Raw genomic sequence first — 16912 nt, 5'->3', positions numbered from 1 at the left:
CAGCTGAGTGGTGGCAAGAGGGGGAGGAGGGGTAGAGGATGGGGAAGGGAGCAGCAGTAGGAGAAAAGCCGTGACGCTACAGGAGCTGTGATTTGAGGAGAAGACCAAGTTCTGGGTGTCAGCATTTAGCATATGAGGAGAGTCATATATTACAGGGTAAAGGAAATTTTAGTCCATGACAAGTCCACCTTCTTGATTTCAAACATCTACTGAGCAAGGATGACCTCAGGCACCTACATGTGCGGGTCCTTCTCTCCCTGCAGAAAGACAAAGTGGCCACTGGTTTTCCAGTTGAGCTTCTCAAGTGTCCTAAAGCTCCTTATATATCTGTGTATCACGTCCCATTCCTGTCAGACTCCTCTCCATGGAGCCAGTCCTTCCGATAAAGGACTCCTCTCCAGAGAGTTACTGGAAGCGTGCAAATAAGTTACCTCAAGTCCGTGATGCCCACGGAGATACTAACCCGATGGTGGAGAGAGAGCCCTATGGAATGAAACAGAGGACAAGCAAGTCTGGTGAGGGCGGGGCGCATGACAGGAGGTCAGCTCTGCCTGGGCTAGAACCATGTCGGCCCGACCCTGATGGATCTCCAGAACCGGGCGCAGCACCTGGCCTGCGGAAGGCTGGGGTGATAACAATACCTAACGCGAACCGATGATGTCCACCCCGCTACGCCACGCTCACAAGAACCCTGTGAGGCAGGTGGGATTATTACCTTCATTTTAGAAGTGAAAAACTTGGTGCAAGGGGGCAGTTATCACCCAAGTCCTCCCGGACAGGAAGGGGCAGAGCCAGGGTTGAGGCCAGGCCGCTTGGTGCCCAGACCCGTTCCAGACCTACGCTCTGCCGCCTCCCCGCTCAATGACTACCTGATTAACAGAGTCAAAAGAGGGTGGCAGGACGAAGTAGCGGCTCCGTAAGGCTGAGGGCGGCGGGACATCGAGAGAAGAGAGAGCCCCACGACTGGAGGAACTATGACCTCTGGAGTCTCACACCCAGTCGCGCTGGGCTCACGCTCGCCAGGTCAGGGGCTCGCGTTGCCCTCATTGAGCCTGTGGGATGAGGTGTGGGAAGAGCGAGTCCCTTCTGTCTTGTCTGCTCCCCTTCCAGTGCCAGGTTGGGGGGTGGCGGCGAAGAGCAGGTAGGTAGCAAGTTGTTATGGGAAGAAAGGATGGAGCCGAGTTGTCTTTGCCTTTTGAGAATACAGCCCATTTTCCTGTGGGGCTTTTCTTTTCTCTTTCCTGCCTTGTTTATATATACATCAGTGTATATTTTTACCTCTTGTGCTCGCCAGCCTCAAGGATGGAAGCCACGCTCTGAAACTCGGCAAAGGACCCAGCCCTCGCAGAAGGTCCGCCATAGACATCATTAAAATACATGGTTGACAGTGGCTTTCTGCCGCGGCGTGCTAAACTTGAGGAATGTTCTTCACACAGTATCTCTTCTCTACAGTCCTGAGATCTTTACTCTGACAGATTTAAAGACAACTCTGAGGATTTACTTTCTTACAGAGGCAGCGTGAAAAACTGAAAAGTCTTTTCTCTTTTGTATTTTTGTTATGTTGTTGGGTGGGAAGGGTGTTGTACTCAACAGTGGGAATCCTCAGTATCATGAATTAAGTCTCTTTACAGTTTGCAAATGATTCCTCTAACCCCAGTGTGTGAGCCTGAACTGGGCAACCAGAAGATGTGGAGTCGTGGCTTCCATACCTCAGACGCAAGGGCGGGAGCGGTGGAAATTTATGGGAAATTTTTAGACCAAAATGTTTATACATGGCAGGCTTCAGCCACCACCTTACTTGATTCCTCCAGCTTTTTCCTACATTTCTCGCATCCTCTCCCTTCCCCTCCATGTTCTCACCAAACACTCACACTTCGGGATCATGGGTGGGGCTAGCTCTGGGAGGAAGGTCACCAGAGATGCACAATAAGCACAGATGAGGTCCCCCCCCCCGATTTTGGTCTCTGTTATGCATAATTACTAGGGGCCAGGCTAGTTGTTTAGCAGTTTTGGGCATAGGAGACAGCTCAGAGACAGATATAAAAAGAAAATTCATAGTTTGCTTTTTAGGAAAGGAAATTGGGTCTGGAATAACTGAAGTCTCTAAACGAACTGTGATCGTGGCTAGTTTTAAACTCGGCCGCACTTAGAAGGCTGGGCTGCCCAGCTGTCCTTAATGTATCCATTTCCAAACAGAAGGAAAAACCTATTTAAAATCAAAAAGTGCAGTACTCTTAGAGAGCAAGGCCTTTGCAGGTGATCTCAGTTTCTGGCTCTGATGGTTTTAAATCAGACCTCAGAAAACTTTCCTCATGGGCATGAGCGTGCAGACCCTGCGATGGGGACAAGGGTAGGATTTGTAAGGCGCTTCGGTGTGGGGGCCTCAGGAATGCCAGACAAGGTGTGGTTGGGCAGAGACTTGTTGTGCAATTAAATGTAAAAACAGTAGAAGAGTAATAGTCACAGACCAAATCTCGGTGTGGTTAACATCCCAGGAGCCTGACAGCTCTGGGACTAAGGCAACAGAGTCAGTGAACTGCGAGACTAGACGTATTTTCTGTGGGTCCCTTTCAGGACTCCCGATGTCACCCAAAGTGAGCATGTGCCGCACCGCATTCTAAACGCTAATCGATTCTGTGAGTCTGAAGCTCCTGCCAGACTTGATGACACGGCTATTAATGTGCGGTATCCCCCAGAAACAAACACGAAAGATGCAGAACAAGATTTACGGGTATGTTAATTACAGCATTATTTATAATAGTAAAAAAAAACGGGAAGTTAAATGCCTAACGCATAGGTCTGTGGTTCAATTATTTCATATCTACATTATGCAGTCATTAAAAATCATGTCTTTGAGGAACATTTGGTGACAAGAAAAATACTTGTAATGAGAAATCAAAAAGGTGCAAAACTGAAAACAATATGATAATATTTATTTATGGCTTTTCCCCTCTGGTCATATATAGGCACATGACTGGAAAGAATGAAAATAAAACATTAACAGTGGTTATCTCTGAGCAATGAGATACTAAGTGATTTTTCTTTACCTCTGTATTTTTTTCTGTAATTTTCCAGTTTCATACAAACTATTTCTTTTATAATAAAAAGTATCGTTTTTAAAAAGCACTTGTCAACTCCCACAAGACTATCCAGCTAAGCCAGCATCAGTCCTGTATAATTGTTATTAATAAATAATATGTAAAATTTCCGCCCATGTGAATAATTACAGTGAAAAAAAATCTATATGTCTTCATCAATAACCTCTGGGCCAGAGGCTTTAAGCCTCATAATCTGCATTAGTATTCATCCTGTCAAAATTCCGCCTTCCACATTAAACACTATTTACGTGGCGAAGTGACGAGAAGGAATTGGTATGCTGAGTGTGTAGTCTGAGCCAGCTGTTTACCTGCATGCTCTCCCTGAGCACGCTTCCGGATGCAGAAGGTGCAGCTCAAAAAGTCGACTGCCTTGCCCTGGTCACATGGCTATTCGGGGGTCAAAGTGGACTCAAAACCTCTCAGTCTGGCTTGAAAGCCTTGATTCCTTCTACTACCACAGAGCTGATGGAAACTTTAGATGAAGACATAGACTTCACTGCAGACATTTAAAAATATCTTCACAAGATATTGCACAAGTGCTTCTCACATGTGGCCAAAATAACGAATTTTTGTTTCTTTTCATTCACGTCACTTCAGTGAAGGTAGGAGGGAAACTGCCCAAAGGAGACAACACTATAGACAAAAGAGAGAAAGACAAGTGAAGAGCCCACCTACTGGGAAACCCCTGATCGAAGAGGCAGCGATTACGATGACTAGCCTCGCCTGCGGGCCGGTGAGGCGGTGGCCACCAGCGGTGACCAACAACTGTGGCTGGGCTCGATCTTCCTCAAGTATCTCACCCACCCTGGTCATGTGGCTGCTCGTCCCTCCTGCCTGGCCTGAACCCCATCTCTCAACAGTCGTTTCTTCTGCCGATTACAAAGCCTACATCCTGCATTCCAGAGAGGAATTTTTCAAAGCTAAACACTTTCCTTTAGGAAGGACAAAAGACCTCAAAGATGATCTTCCACTTTTTTCATTTAATAATGAATGCCTTTTGACATTTCTCAAAATGAGAGCCTAGGGACTAGATATTGTGGTAGGCTTATCTTCACAAGTATCGTCAATTTAATTTAACCAACAGATGAACTCACAATCATAACAACATCCTGCTCAGAACCTCACAGTTACAAAGTAATTCCACATCCATTCTCTCATTTACTTCTCACCATAGGCCTTATGGAAAGAAAGGCGGGTAAACCATCCCCATTTACAGACCAGGAAACTGAGGCATACTGCCATTTTGGCTGGCTTGCTGGATTTGGTGGTGGCTTCCTTGGAAGGCACAGAGGGACTGACTGAGGGGAGAGCATGCGAAGGTTCTGGTTGAGAATGTGGCAGCTATATACAGAAGAATGAAACTTGACCACTCTCTCACACCATACACAAAGATAAACTCCAAATGGATGAAAGACCTCGATGTGAGACAGGAATCCATCAGAATCATCTTGGAGAATACAGGCTGTAACCTCTTCGACATCAGCCACAGCAACTTCTTTCATGACACATTTCCAAAGGCAAGGGAAACAAAAGCAAAAATGAACTTTTGGGACTTCATCAAGATAAAAAGCTTCTGCACAGCCAAGGAAACAGTCAACAAAACAAAGAGACAACCCATGGAATGGGAGAAGATATTTGCAAATGACACTACAGATAAAAGGCTGGTATCCAAGATCTACAAAGAACTTCTCAAACTCAATACCCAATAAACAAATAAATAAAAAAACGGGAAGAAGATATATGAACAGACACTTTTCCAATGAAGACATACAAATGGCTAACAGACATATGAAAAAATGTTCAACATCATTAGCCATCAGGGAAATTCAAATCAAAACCATATTCCATTTACAATAGCACCAAAAATCATACGTTATCTTGGAATTAACTTAACCAGAGACGTAAAGGATCTATATTCTAGAAACTACAAATCACTCTTGAAAGACATTGAAGAAGACACAAAAAGATGGAAAAATATTCCATGCTCATGGATAAGAGAAGAATTCATAGTTAAAATGTCCATGCTACGCAGAGCAATCTACACTTTCAATGCTATCCCGATCAAAATACCAATGACATTTTTCAAAGAACTGGAACAAACAGCCCTTAAATTTGTGTGGAACCAGGAAAAGCCCTGAATCGCCAAGGAACTGTTGAAAAGAAAAAACAAAGCCGGGGGTGTCACAATGCCGGATTTCAAGCTGTACTACAAAGCTGTGATCACAAAGACAGCATGGTACTGGCACAAAAACAGACACATAGACCAATGGAACAGAATAGAGAACCCAGAAATGGACCCTCAACTCTTTGGGCAACTAATCTTTGATAAAGCAGGAAAAAACATCCGGTGGAAAAAAGACAGTCTCTTCAATAAATGGTGCTGGGAAAATTGGACAGCTACATGCAAAAGAATGAAACTTGACCACTCTCTCACACCATACACAAAAATAAACTCCAAATGGATGAAAGACCTCGATGTGAGACAGGAATCCATCAAAATTCTAGAGGAGAACATAGGCAGCAACCTCTACGACATCGGCCAAAGCAACCTTTTTCATGACACATCTCCAAAGGCAAGAGAAACAAAAGAAAAAATGAACTTGTGGGACTTCATCAAGATAAAAAGCTTCTGCACAGCCAAGGAAACAGTCAAAAAAACTAAGAGGCAGCCCACGGAATGGGAGAAGATATTTGCAAATGACACTACAGATAAAAGACTGGTATCCAAGATCTACAAAGAACTTCTCAAACTCAATACACGAGAAACAAATAAACAAATCAAAAAATGGGCAGAAGATATGAACAGACACTTTTCCAATGAAGACATACAAATGGCTAACAGACACATGAAAAAATGTTCAAAATCATTAGCCATCAGGGAAATTCAAATCAAAACCACACTAAGATACCACCTTATGCCAGTTAGAATGGCAAAAATTGACAAGGCAAGAAACAACAATTGTTGGAGAGGATGTGGAGAAAGGGGATCCCTCCTACATTGTTGGTGGGAATGCAAGTTGGTGCAGCCACTCTGGAAAACAGTGTGGAGGTCCCTCAAAAAGTTAAAAATTGAACTACCCTATGATCCAGCAATTGCACTACTGGGTATTTACCCCAAAGATACAGACGTAGTGAAGAGAAGGGCCATGTGCACCCCAATGTTCATAGCAGCTCTGTCCACAATAGCTAAATCGTGGAAGGAGCCGAGATGCCCTTCAACAGATGACTGGATTAAGAAGTTGTGGTCCATACATACAATGGAATATTACTCAGCCATCAGAAAGAACGAGTTCTCAACATTTGCTGCAACATGGACAGCACTGGAGCAGATAATGCTAAGTGAAATAAGTCAAGCAGAGAAAGACAATTATTATATGGTTTCACTCATTTATGGAACATAAGAAGTAGGAAGATGGGTAGGAGAAGAAAGGGATAAAGAATGGGGGGTAATCAGAAGGGGGAATGAAGCATGAGAGACTATGGACTCTGAGAAACAAACTGAGGGCTTCAGAGGGGAGGGGGTGGGGGAATGGGATAGACTGGTGATGGGTAGTAAGGAGGGCACGTATTGTATGGTGCACTGGGTGTTATACGCAACTAACGAATCATGGAACTTTACATCAGAAACCAGGGATGTACTGTATGGTAACTAACATAATATAATAAAAATATTATAAAGAAAAAAACCCAACACATTGAGATACCACCTTACACCAGTTAGAATGGCAAAAATTGACAAGGCAAGAAACAACAAATGTTGGAGAGGATGTGGGGAAAGGGGAACCCTCTCACACTGTTGGTGGGAATGCAAGTTGGTACAGCCACTTTGGAAAACAGTGTGGAGGTCCCTTAAGAAATTAAAAATAGAGCTACCCTATGACCCAGCAATTACACTGCTGGGTATTTACCCCAAAGATACAGACATAGTGAAAAGAAGGCCATATGCACCCCAATGTTCATAACAGCATTGTCCACAATAGCCACACCATGGAAGGAGCCAAGATGCCCTTCAACAGACAAACGGATAAAGAAGATGTGGTCTATATATACAACGGAATATTACTCAGCCATCAGAAAGAATGATTACCCAACATTTGCATCAACATGGATGGAACTGGAGGAGATTATGCTAAGTGAAATACGTCAAGCAGAAAAAGACAATTATCATATGGTTTTACTTATTTGTGGGACATAAGGAATAGCAGGGAGATTGTTAGGAGAAGGAAGGGGAAAATGAAGGAGGGGGGAAACAGGGTGAAACGAACCATGAGAGACTATGGACTCAGGGAAACAAACTGAGGGCTTCAAAGGGGAAGGAGGTGGGGGATTGGGATAGCCCAGTGATGGGTAGTAAGGAGGGCACGTATTGCATGGAGCACTGGGTGTTATGCACGAACAATGAACCATGGATCACTACATCAAAACTAAGGATGTACTGCATGGTGACTAAGATATCATTAAAAAAAAAAAAAAAAGAATGTGGCAGCAGTGTGTCGCTGGAGGACAGGACCCTGGAAAAAAGCTCTGGGGTAAGGGTGGCGCTTACGAAATATTCAAGTGGGAAGAGAAACTACTTAGACAGAAATATTTCCCGTGGAGGGCTCTGTATGAATGGCTTCCTCCCCACCTTTTCTACTTTTTCAAGTCCTCTCCATTCTTCAGAGGCAACCCAAATCCCACAGACCTGAGAAGCCATTCTTTTTTTTTTCTTTTCTTACGATTTTATTTATTTATTTGACAGAGAGAGAGCGAGCGAGCGAGCACAAGCAGGCGGGGAGGCGCAGGAGGAGAGGGAAAAGCAGACTCCTCACTGAGCAGGGAGCCCGATGTCAGGCTCCATCCCAGGACCCTGGGATCATGACCTGAGCTGAAGGCAGACGCTTCACTGACTGAGCCACCCAGGCGCCCCCCGGAAAGCCATTCTTAATTATCCACCACAAAGAAACCATAATAATACCATCTTAAGGTTTCCACGGGCCTTAGCTCATGACAACGTCACACCACATTTCTGACGGTGGCTTTGCCATATGTTTTACAAACAGGAAAATGAAGCTCAGAAGGGCTCACCTGTCCCCAGCTGACACGGTTAATAAGCCACAAAGTCCAGATTTCCAACTACATCACGTCACAGCTGCCTCCCCTTCCTGCACACTTATCACATCTCGTATATCGCCCGAGTGTCCCCTCCTACCTGCACTCAGTGTAAGCTCTTTGAGGGCAGACCGTAAACCTTGCATTTCGTTGTAAGCACCCCCACTGCCGGCACCTAGCAGAGCTCCGTGTGCGCAGCAGGGTCTCCGTAAGCGGCAGACGCTAAATATCTGTTTGGTAGGAACAGCAGTTATTAAGAGAGATTTTTTTGGTACTTTGGATGTCAGGCTTTCCGCGGTATATAATTAAAACAAGAGTGAACATGAAGTGTATAATTTCTCCTAGCTCCAGCTTCATCAGCATTCATTACCACGTCTGATTCTGTGCTATGCGAAAAGAACTGCTTAGTAAGCATTTTCTGTGATGAGGATAATCAAATACAGATATCAGAGAGATTTTTAAAAAGACAAAGGCAGAGCCATCAAACACAGGGAGAGACAATGATCTACACGGCAGGATATTCCACGTGGAACTAAGGACCTTCCAAGGCAAAGAGAGTACTTGACTAAGGTTGGGCAACTGGGTACGCAAGGAACACTGCGAGAAGAAGTCGGGGTGCTAACTGGGGTCTTGTATCGAGAAGACGGATGCACCACGCTACTTGTTCCAGGTCAGAAACGAGAGGCGACGCTTTCAAGGGCTTTTCTGAGAGAAGCGGTTCGCCCTGAAATCTCTCCAGCATGACAATCATTTCATTACCATCTTCGGTGACAAGCAAACTTAATAAATATACTTGCAATATACAACTTATTACCCTGTTTGGTCTCATTCCATTTGCCCTCCCAACGCATCATTAGTGTATAGCTTTTAAAGTATAAAGAACTCAAAGAGATTCACTGAGATGAGAGAATTTTTACAATAGAGATGGCTCAGTACCTCGAAACTGACGTTTGGTAAGCTAACAGTAGCACTGCCTGTCCACCATATTGTATTGCCAAACCATTCATAGTAATCTTAACGAGCCACTGAGAGGCAGGGCTTCTGACTTCCTTGGAGTTATCAATAAAGTGCCACATACCTGTGGGCATTCCACCAACATCAAGCAACAAGAGCAAATATCAGGTTAGTGGTACCTACATTTGTGTCCTCATGGCTGTGGCCATTGGTCTCGACTAATTCCTTGGTACCTTTTAACTGCAAAAGAAAAACAAAAACAGAACAAAACCCCCAAATGAATAAGCAAGCAGATCTATTAAACATACATCATCCCATTAACTCTGATTTATTTATCTTGAGGCTGCACTTTATAAAACTTCCGAGAAAGAAAAAAAAAAAAAGCAGATGGAGCCCATAATTCTAATGAGTCTTATTGAAATCAGTTTGAGACCAATATTTTATAAAACTTGATGGCTGGCAAAAAATAAATGGGTCTTGGTCATTATTTTTTAAATAAGATTAGAAAGCAGTTCCATAGGCATAAAACGTATAAAATTGGTTCTTAAGAATAATAAATGATTTCATTTCCTAGTTGTATTGCTATTAATTTCAACCCTGCAGTGTTTGCAAGTTGCCACCAGCTAAATGATGTTATACTAACGATTACTCGTGAATGATGTATTTTCGGTGGTTCTAACACGCCACAGTGCTACTCTACGTGTCCTCCTTGAGAACATATTTGAATGACTGGCATTGTTTCTGGAGGCCTAAAAAAAAAAAAAAGATGATTTTCTTCTTTTTGTAAAGGAAGAACTGGGAAGACATTTCCTTGGTCACTGAGGCATCAGAAGAAAAGCTATTTCTGAAATGAGATTTATAACAGTGAACATTTGAAAACACTACTCTCTTTCTTCTCCCTCAGAAGGCTTAGGAGTGATCAGTTACCAGAAGATTTCTGGAAACCTTTAATTGGCATTTTTTCCTCGCCCGGCTCAAAGCAGACGTTTGGAAGCAGAGAGCAAGGGCGAAGGCTGAGCAGACCTCGCAGCGCTCGCCAGTGTTTCTTCCTGGCTTATGAGTGCTTAGCAAGCAGTATCCTCGTCATCTTTTTTTATGCCAAAAATAACGTATTCATGGCAGGAAATAAATGCTTAAAGTTGGAAAGAAAAGAAGAAAATAAATGCATGTACACTGACAATGTGTCTGATCCAGAATATTGGTTCTTTCTGGTTATTTGTACATATTAAAACGAAATCTTCTTTGTTTGTTTGCTTTTTTTAAGACAATGTCCAATTCTCAGCAAGAAAGCCGCACGCTCTCCATGCCAAGAGAGGGGCTCTGCCAAAGGTGGGGTAACATGAAGAAACTGAGGCTGGGGCTGCTGACCAGGGACCAGAAGTCCTTTGGCTCATTTCCACATCACTCCCACTTGAGAAGCAAGAATTCTGCCCGCCGGTCTTCAGGGCTCCCTCTCTGATGTTTCGACACCCAAAAACTACCCTGTGTCACAGGACATGAGAACAGACGGGCCCCACAGTGATCTCAACACCAGCCATTATCAGAGGGCACAGACGGACTTAAAACCCTCCTTCTTGCAGGTGTTCCTTCTTGCAGGGGTTCCTCACCTTTCTCCTCACCAGCCCTCTCTGCTCACCGTAGGTCCTGTAGCTCTGCTTCCCTGGCAGAGTGGGGAAGGCTTCGACGCTTTCCCGGGCAGGAAGGCCCATGTCCTGAAAGCCTTACAGGTTTGCCAGCACAGGCATGCCCGCTGCTCTCCTCCTCGTAAACAGATTCCCTCCCACTACTCCACGTCCTCCTCTCTTTTGACACTCCCCGTTGGCTCTCCTCGTACTCCCTGCCCATCGGTCCAGTTCCGTCCCCTGCTCCCCTCTGCCAGAGCAGCCCCAGGCCCCCTGCAGGCGGCCCCTGCTCTTTTGCCCTCACTGGCCTCTGCCTGTCCTTCTCTTCTCTAGCCGCTCCTCTCCTCCAGATAGAGCAAAGGCACGTCCTGGCTGGTGATAACCCGGCTTGTGAAGAAGCTTCAGATGTCGGACGCCGCCCCCTTTGGAAAGGAGGTGAAGGGCAGAGCCAGTGGGGCCTGAAGGGACCGAGAGAAGCCACATCCTAGCAAACAAGGAAGGCTGGGAACCTCCTGGAGAGCCTAGGGAATAGTCCTGCCTCCCCTGATAGGGATGGGGCCGGGCCTAATGATGAGGGTCTGCTGTATTCCTTCTGTTTAGGATTCCCATCAAATGGCCTCACTTTGAACAGCAAAGTAGTACTGGGTCTTCAGAAAAAGGTGTATCTTTTCCTGTGTGTGTGTGTGTGTGTGTGTGTGTATGACAGCAAGACTCTAGGCGCATGTAGTCATACTCTCCAGCAGTGATGCTATTTGTTTAGGCCCTATCTATGCAGGCACTGAAAAAGTGTTCACACGTGTAGTTACTCTGTGCAAGTCCAAAGAAAGCCTCACGGGGCAATGCTCACGGAGGCACAGAGGTGCGTTCAAGTGTGTGTCTGTGTGCGGCTGGTTGGCTGCCAGGAGATGGAAGGAATGTGTCCGCTGTGTGCTCCCAGCTGCAAGGACGACAGGGGCAAGCAGCCAGGGGCTCTCGGGAAAACATCTGGTGGCAGCCGTAGGGCCCAAATGCACCTGCTTGTAGTGTGTCAATGGCCTTCTCAGATGGACGTACTTCTGATATCTTGCTTGAAAAGAGCCAGCCCGTTTAAATGAGCACAGCAGGTCTAAAAACGATTCCTTCCCTCTCATATTTTCTAACTCTTTAATGATTTTAGTTGTTCCGGATCTGCTTCATGTTCCCCACTTTTTTTTAAGTAATGGAGACGGAAGTGTGATGTTTCAGGGCTGCCTGTGCGTGCACTTTTGCTCTCTAAAAACGCAGGCCATAACAAGAAGATACCGGTGCTTTCTGCCAGACTCTGAATCTCTTTTCGTGACTGGGGCTTAGATTTCAAATTAAAACTCAGACACAGCTCGGAGGCATTGCGGGGTCGGTTCCAGACTGCAGTAAGGTGAGTCAACTGAACTTTTTGGTTTTCCAGTGAATATGAAAGTTAAGTTTTCACTATCCTGTAGGCTACTAAGTGTGCAAGAACGTCATGTCTAAAAAGACAATGTACAGAAAAGACCTGAGTCATCTGGAGAAAGGAGAAATCCACCCCTCCCATCCCAGCAAATGGGGGGAGCGGAGGAGGGAGAGGGAGGGAAACTGCAAAGCTCAGAGCTCTGTGTGGTCAGGAGCGAATCTGGACGAAATCAGCGCTACTCTGCTGGGAGCCTTTCAATCATGCAGAGGAGGAAAGCCCAGTGGCTTGGGGGCTCCTAGCTAGCCGGTCACTGCGAATTCAGTCAGTAGTTTGCCGTCCAGTCGAACTTTGCCCCAATCATACAGACTCAGCCTCACTCTCCATTACTCAATCTGTACTGATCATATAATCCCCAGTTTCATAAAGCATTTTCCTCCAAAGCTTATCCAGTATCCAACATCTTCAACTTTTCCCTCACAAGTCACTTAATACTTTAAGGGAAAGAAAACGAAAACTACATTTTCCTGCTCCCAAGCCACAGAAATCTAAAAACCACTTGTAAAGTCACTGAGTCACAGCTGGCTATATTCTCCCAACGTCATATTTTTAGAAATAGCACTTTTGAAGTTATTTATATGGTACAAATAACCTTCTCATAAGCCACCGTGGGTGAAAAAAAAATGTAAAACAAGCTAAATTTGATTACCCCAAAGGGTTGGGGTTACTCTGTGTGATTCTTTTTTTCCTCCTCCCAATTACCATTCATTGCATCACCGGCAGCATGGGAAGGCCAGAAACAGGAAAGCATTTCAAGAGCTCTCCCGCGTAGACACAGGGCTCAGATTTCACTCAGATTTCACCCTGCTGCCGAGCAATCCATCTTACCCTGCTGTAAGACAATACTTTCAAATCCACTTATCAATGTCAGGCCACACTTCGGTATCAAAGAAAGCCGGATGAAACGGTCAGATTTACAAACTTCATAGAGAAGGTTTGTTGCTCACTGTGGTTAGATAAGTGCCCTGATGCACGGGGATGATTTTTTTCAGGTCCCTATGAATCAGTCGTTCCTATTCATATGTCTGCGCGAGTGCCGCGGGGGACGCTAAACGCAGGCTCCTCGCTATTGCACTTCGGAGGAGACCAGCTGCGGGCTTTGACATACGTCTGCCTCTCCCATACTTTAAAACATCATCAGAAGTCATTTGTCTTTTGGAGTAGACTTCCGCACGTCGCTGGCGGGCTCGGGTGGTCCCCCCCGGGGCAGGAGGGAGAGCAGATTCGGAATTCCACGTTGCACCCGCTGCCGGGAGGTGTGCGGGGCAGAGGTGGACCCCAGCGCAGACGGGCGGCCTAAACGTCTGGGCGTGCGGCGGGCAGGAGGGATGCGCGTGTCCGGGAGGGAAATGGTGCCCGAATCACAGCCGCCGCCTCCACGTACCTGCTCCTGGAGGACCTTCAGTAACGCCTGCGTGTGTGACTGCTCTTCCTTTGCTTGTTCCAGCTCCGACTTTTTGTTGTTTAACTCCTCCTGGATGGTCAGCAATTGCTGTCGAAGTAAGGACATTTAAGATAAGTAGGGTGGAAGGCAGGCCAGGTGACTGTAAGATAGTAAAAATATCCATTCAAACACAAGATTTTTGCACGTCTCGGTGCGCCTGGGTGGCACAGCGGTTAAGCGTCTGCCTTCAGCTCAGGGCTTGATCCCGGCCTTATGGGATCGAGCCCCACATCAGGCTCCTCCACTATGAGCCTGCTTCTTCCTCTCCCACTCCCCCTGCTTGTGTTCCCTCTCTTGCTGGCTGTCTCTATCTCTGTCAAATAAATAAATAAAATCTTTAAAAAAAAAAAAGAAGATTTTTGCACGTCTTAATAGCTTAATCTAGACCTCGGGGAACTTTTGTGCCCCCCCATCACTTAGTGTAACAATAATGCAGGTTCTTTTTAAAAAATATTTTATGTATTTACTTGAGAGAGAAAGAGTGCAGAGGGAGAGGGAGACGCAGATCCCCGCTGAGCCGGGACCCCGACGCGGGACTCGATCCCAGGACCCCGGGATCATGACCTGAGCCGAAGGCAGCTTCACACACTGAGCCACCCAGGCGCCCCCACAACGCAGGTTCTGACACCTTATCAGGATGTTGGGACCCTGTTGCACAGTAAGAGAAATTCGTGCTCGGAATCTGTGAAGTCACCCTCGTGGTCCTTGGCACAAATGCGTATTTGTACAAATATGCAGAATAGTGTTAATAGACAACAGGTTTTGATAGACGAAGAAATTAATAATAATAAAAAAACTGGATGTGATTCGTCAGCTTGCCCAAGGTCGCTTCATTTGACATCAGGAAGGCTGGCCTTCCGGCAGTAGCTCTGCGAGCTCCGTCACCAAGTGGCTGCGACCACAAAAGATCCTTTTACTTTCTCTGTTATGACGGTGATGTTTTATTAGATCGGCAGGACTGAAGTCCAAACTGCAATCAATATATCAGCCGAGAAAACTGCTGATATAAGCTGTCAAAACACTAAGCTATGGCCTACACTGCTGTTTCTAAGCAGGGCCCCTGAAGGGATTTCTGGAAGCCTTGCCTCGAGCTTCCCTCGCCCTATCAACTGGACTCACGTTGAGGCTTAGCCCTCGTGGGCCGGCAGCGGCGTGCGGCCCGGCACTACCTCTCGGCAACGGGCATGTATGTTAATATATACAGAGGCTGGACAATGCATTCAAGAGCTTTGAAAGGGGCCGTAGAAATGGCTAGATCGACTCGGAAGCTTCTTAACAACAAAGGGCTAGTTGGAAAAGACAGAAGAGCATTGCTCCCGCTGCCGTGCAGGCCTAGCGCCGCGCTCCCGAGAGAAAGTGCTAGTGCCTTCCTGCCGCGCAGGCAGCTGTCTCCAGCGTCAAGGCTGCTTCTCTGGGCCTGCCGCGCAGCTGGCGGCCGGTCCCTAACACCAGGGCCTGAGTCCACACGGCTGCTGGACTGCCGATGCTTAAACCCACCACCTGGAAGGATTAAATTAAATCTTTAAAACCTAGCTTTGGGGTATGNCGCATAACAGTGATTTCCTTGCCGTTTCCTAAAAACTCATCGCCTCCCACTTCACCACCCTGCGCACGCGGACTCGCATGTGAGGGACACGCGCATCCTGCACCGGCTCCCCTAGCGCCGTGTGTGACTTAATTGGGCATCAACTGATGAACGTACGGAAACCAGGGAGCCCATATTGTACTTTGGCACCGTGACAAGTACCTAAGATGACTGCTTCCAAAGAGCGGGAAGTGACTCTGCTCCTTCGCAGTCCTTCGTGACTGGCCCCCAGAGCAGCTCCCCCCGGGGGGGTGGGGGTGGGGGTGGGGGTGGCCTGCTGCTGGGACTTCGATGACACCCAGGGAATGTTTACAGATCAGACAAGTTTCAAATCCAACCCTTAAGCCTTCTTTAAACAGGAGCCAAACAAGGGACAGGAAATCGTGTTCAAAGGTAGGTGGCTTATGTCTGCTCATTGCAGCACTTGCGGCCGCAGAATTTAGAAAGAGCTAGCGTCCAGCAGAAGGGGGTTGGGCTGGGTCAGCGATGGGCATCTGTACAGTGGGACTCCATGCAGCCAGCCGGGGAGAACCACAGACATCTCTGCACATGGAGGAAGCTCACAGTATGCTGTGCACGCCCCCCCCCCCCCCCCAAACGTCAGGCTCCGCAAACGTCTCATTGCATTTTGCCACGTGTTCTTAGAAACAGGTCTGGATACTTTCTCTGGGTGTGTGGGCTTAAGGATCTTTAAGTCAGTGTTGCTGGTAATTTTCTGGTATGTCCGTAAGGAGCATATGCTGCTCGAATAATGTTGTTATTACCAGCACTGAATAAATAAGAGGGAAAGTGAGAATTCTACTGGAATCTGCCATTTCATCCACACATTTACAACACTTTATTCTACTGAAACACACACACACACACACACACACACACACTCCTTCCCTGGACCTCATTTCTCACTGAGGATTCCATCCTATTTCATTCTTCCTCTGCATCACACTTTTTATTACTTTAAATTTTATTTTACTTTTTATTTTTAAATTTTTTTCTTATTTAAGTATAGTGGACACATGATGGTCTGTTAGTTTCGGGTGCACAACAGAGTGACATGACAGTTGTGCACCTTGCTCCGTGCTCACCACAGTAAGTGTGGGCACCACCTGTCACGACACAGCATTGTTATGATGTTACCGACTATGTTCCCGACGCTGTACTTTTCGTCTCTGTGGAATCACACTTTTTAAAATAAAACGTCTTCTCTGTCATCCCTACTTCCTTCTCCTACGCACGCAACCACTTTCAACGGTTTGTCTTTTTTATTTGGGTGTGTTTTTCTAAAATATATATTGTTTTCTGAGTATGCCTTTTTATATGATTTTGTCATATTTCTTGTTATTTATGATTTTGCTAAGCATTATTTCTTAAAGACCCACCCCTGTGAACACGCATGTCTCTAACCTGCTGCTTCCGAGGGCTGCCTGATAGCCTATGGGTACGTCCCCCCAGTTGTACCCTATCCACTCTCCCAGAGAAAGCCGCTCAGATGACCTCCAGTCCCTACCCGTACAAGGCTGCGGCGGAACACGCTAGTGCGTGTCACCCGACGGACCTGCAGGACGATCTCCCAAGCATGCATATCCAGCGGCCGAACCGCTGCTTCGTGCAGCGTGCCTGAGACGTCGAGCTGCCAGAGCTGCTCTGCCGGGG

General features: G+C 46.3%; 1 protein-coding gene across 4 annotated transcripts in view; it reads right to left on the bottom strand.

Annotated features, from left to right (window-relative positions):
• ENOX1 (ecto-NOX disulfide-thiol exchanger 1) overlaps positions 1-16912 on the bottom strand; it is a 541200-nt gene that overhangs the window by 50503 nt on the left and 473785 nt on the right. For all 4 annotated transcript variants that reach the window (XM_040623096.1, XM_040623115.1, XM_040623105.1 and 1 more), the window contains 2 exons: positions 13615-13722; positions 9327-9383 (listed from right to left, as the gene is read on the bottom strand). In XM_040623096.1, the coding sequence (XP_040479030.1) occupies positions 9327-9383; positions 13615-13722 (165 nt within the window). The remainder of the gene's footprint in view (positions 1-9326; positions 9384-13614; positions 13723-16912) is intronic.

Source organism: Ursus maritimus, unplaced genomic scaffold (genome assembly GCF_017311325.1).
Source record: "Ursus maritimus isolate PB19 unplaced genomic scaffold, ASM1731132v1 scaffold_10, whole genome shotgun sequence".
Lineage (NCBI taxonomy): Eukaryota > Metazoa > Chordata > Mammalia > Carnivora > Ursidae > Ursus > Ursus maritimus.
The sequence above is the reverse complement of the archived record's forward strand: the minus strand, read 5'-3'. Positions and strand labels throughout refer to the sequence as shown.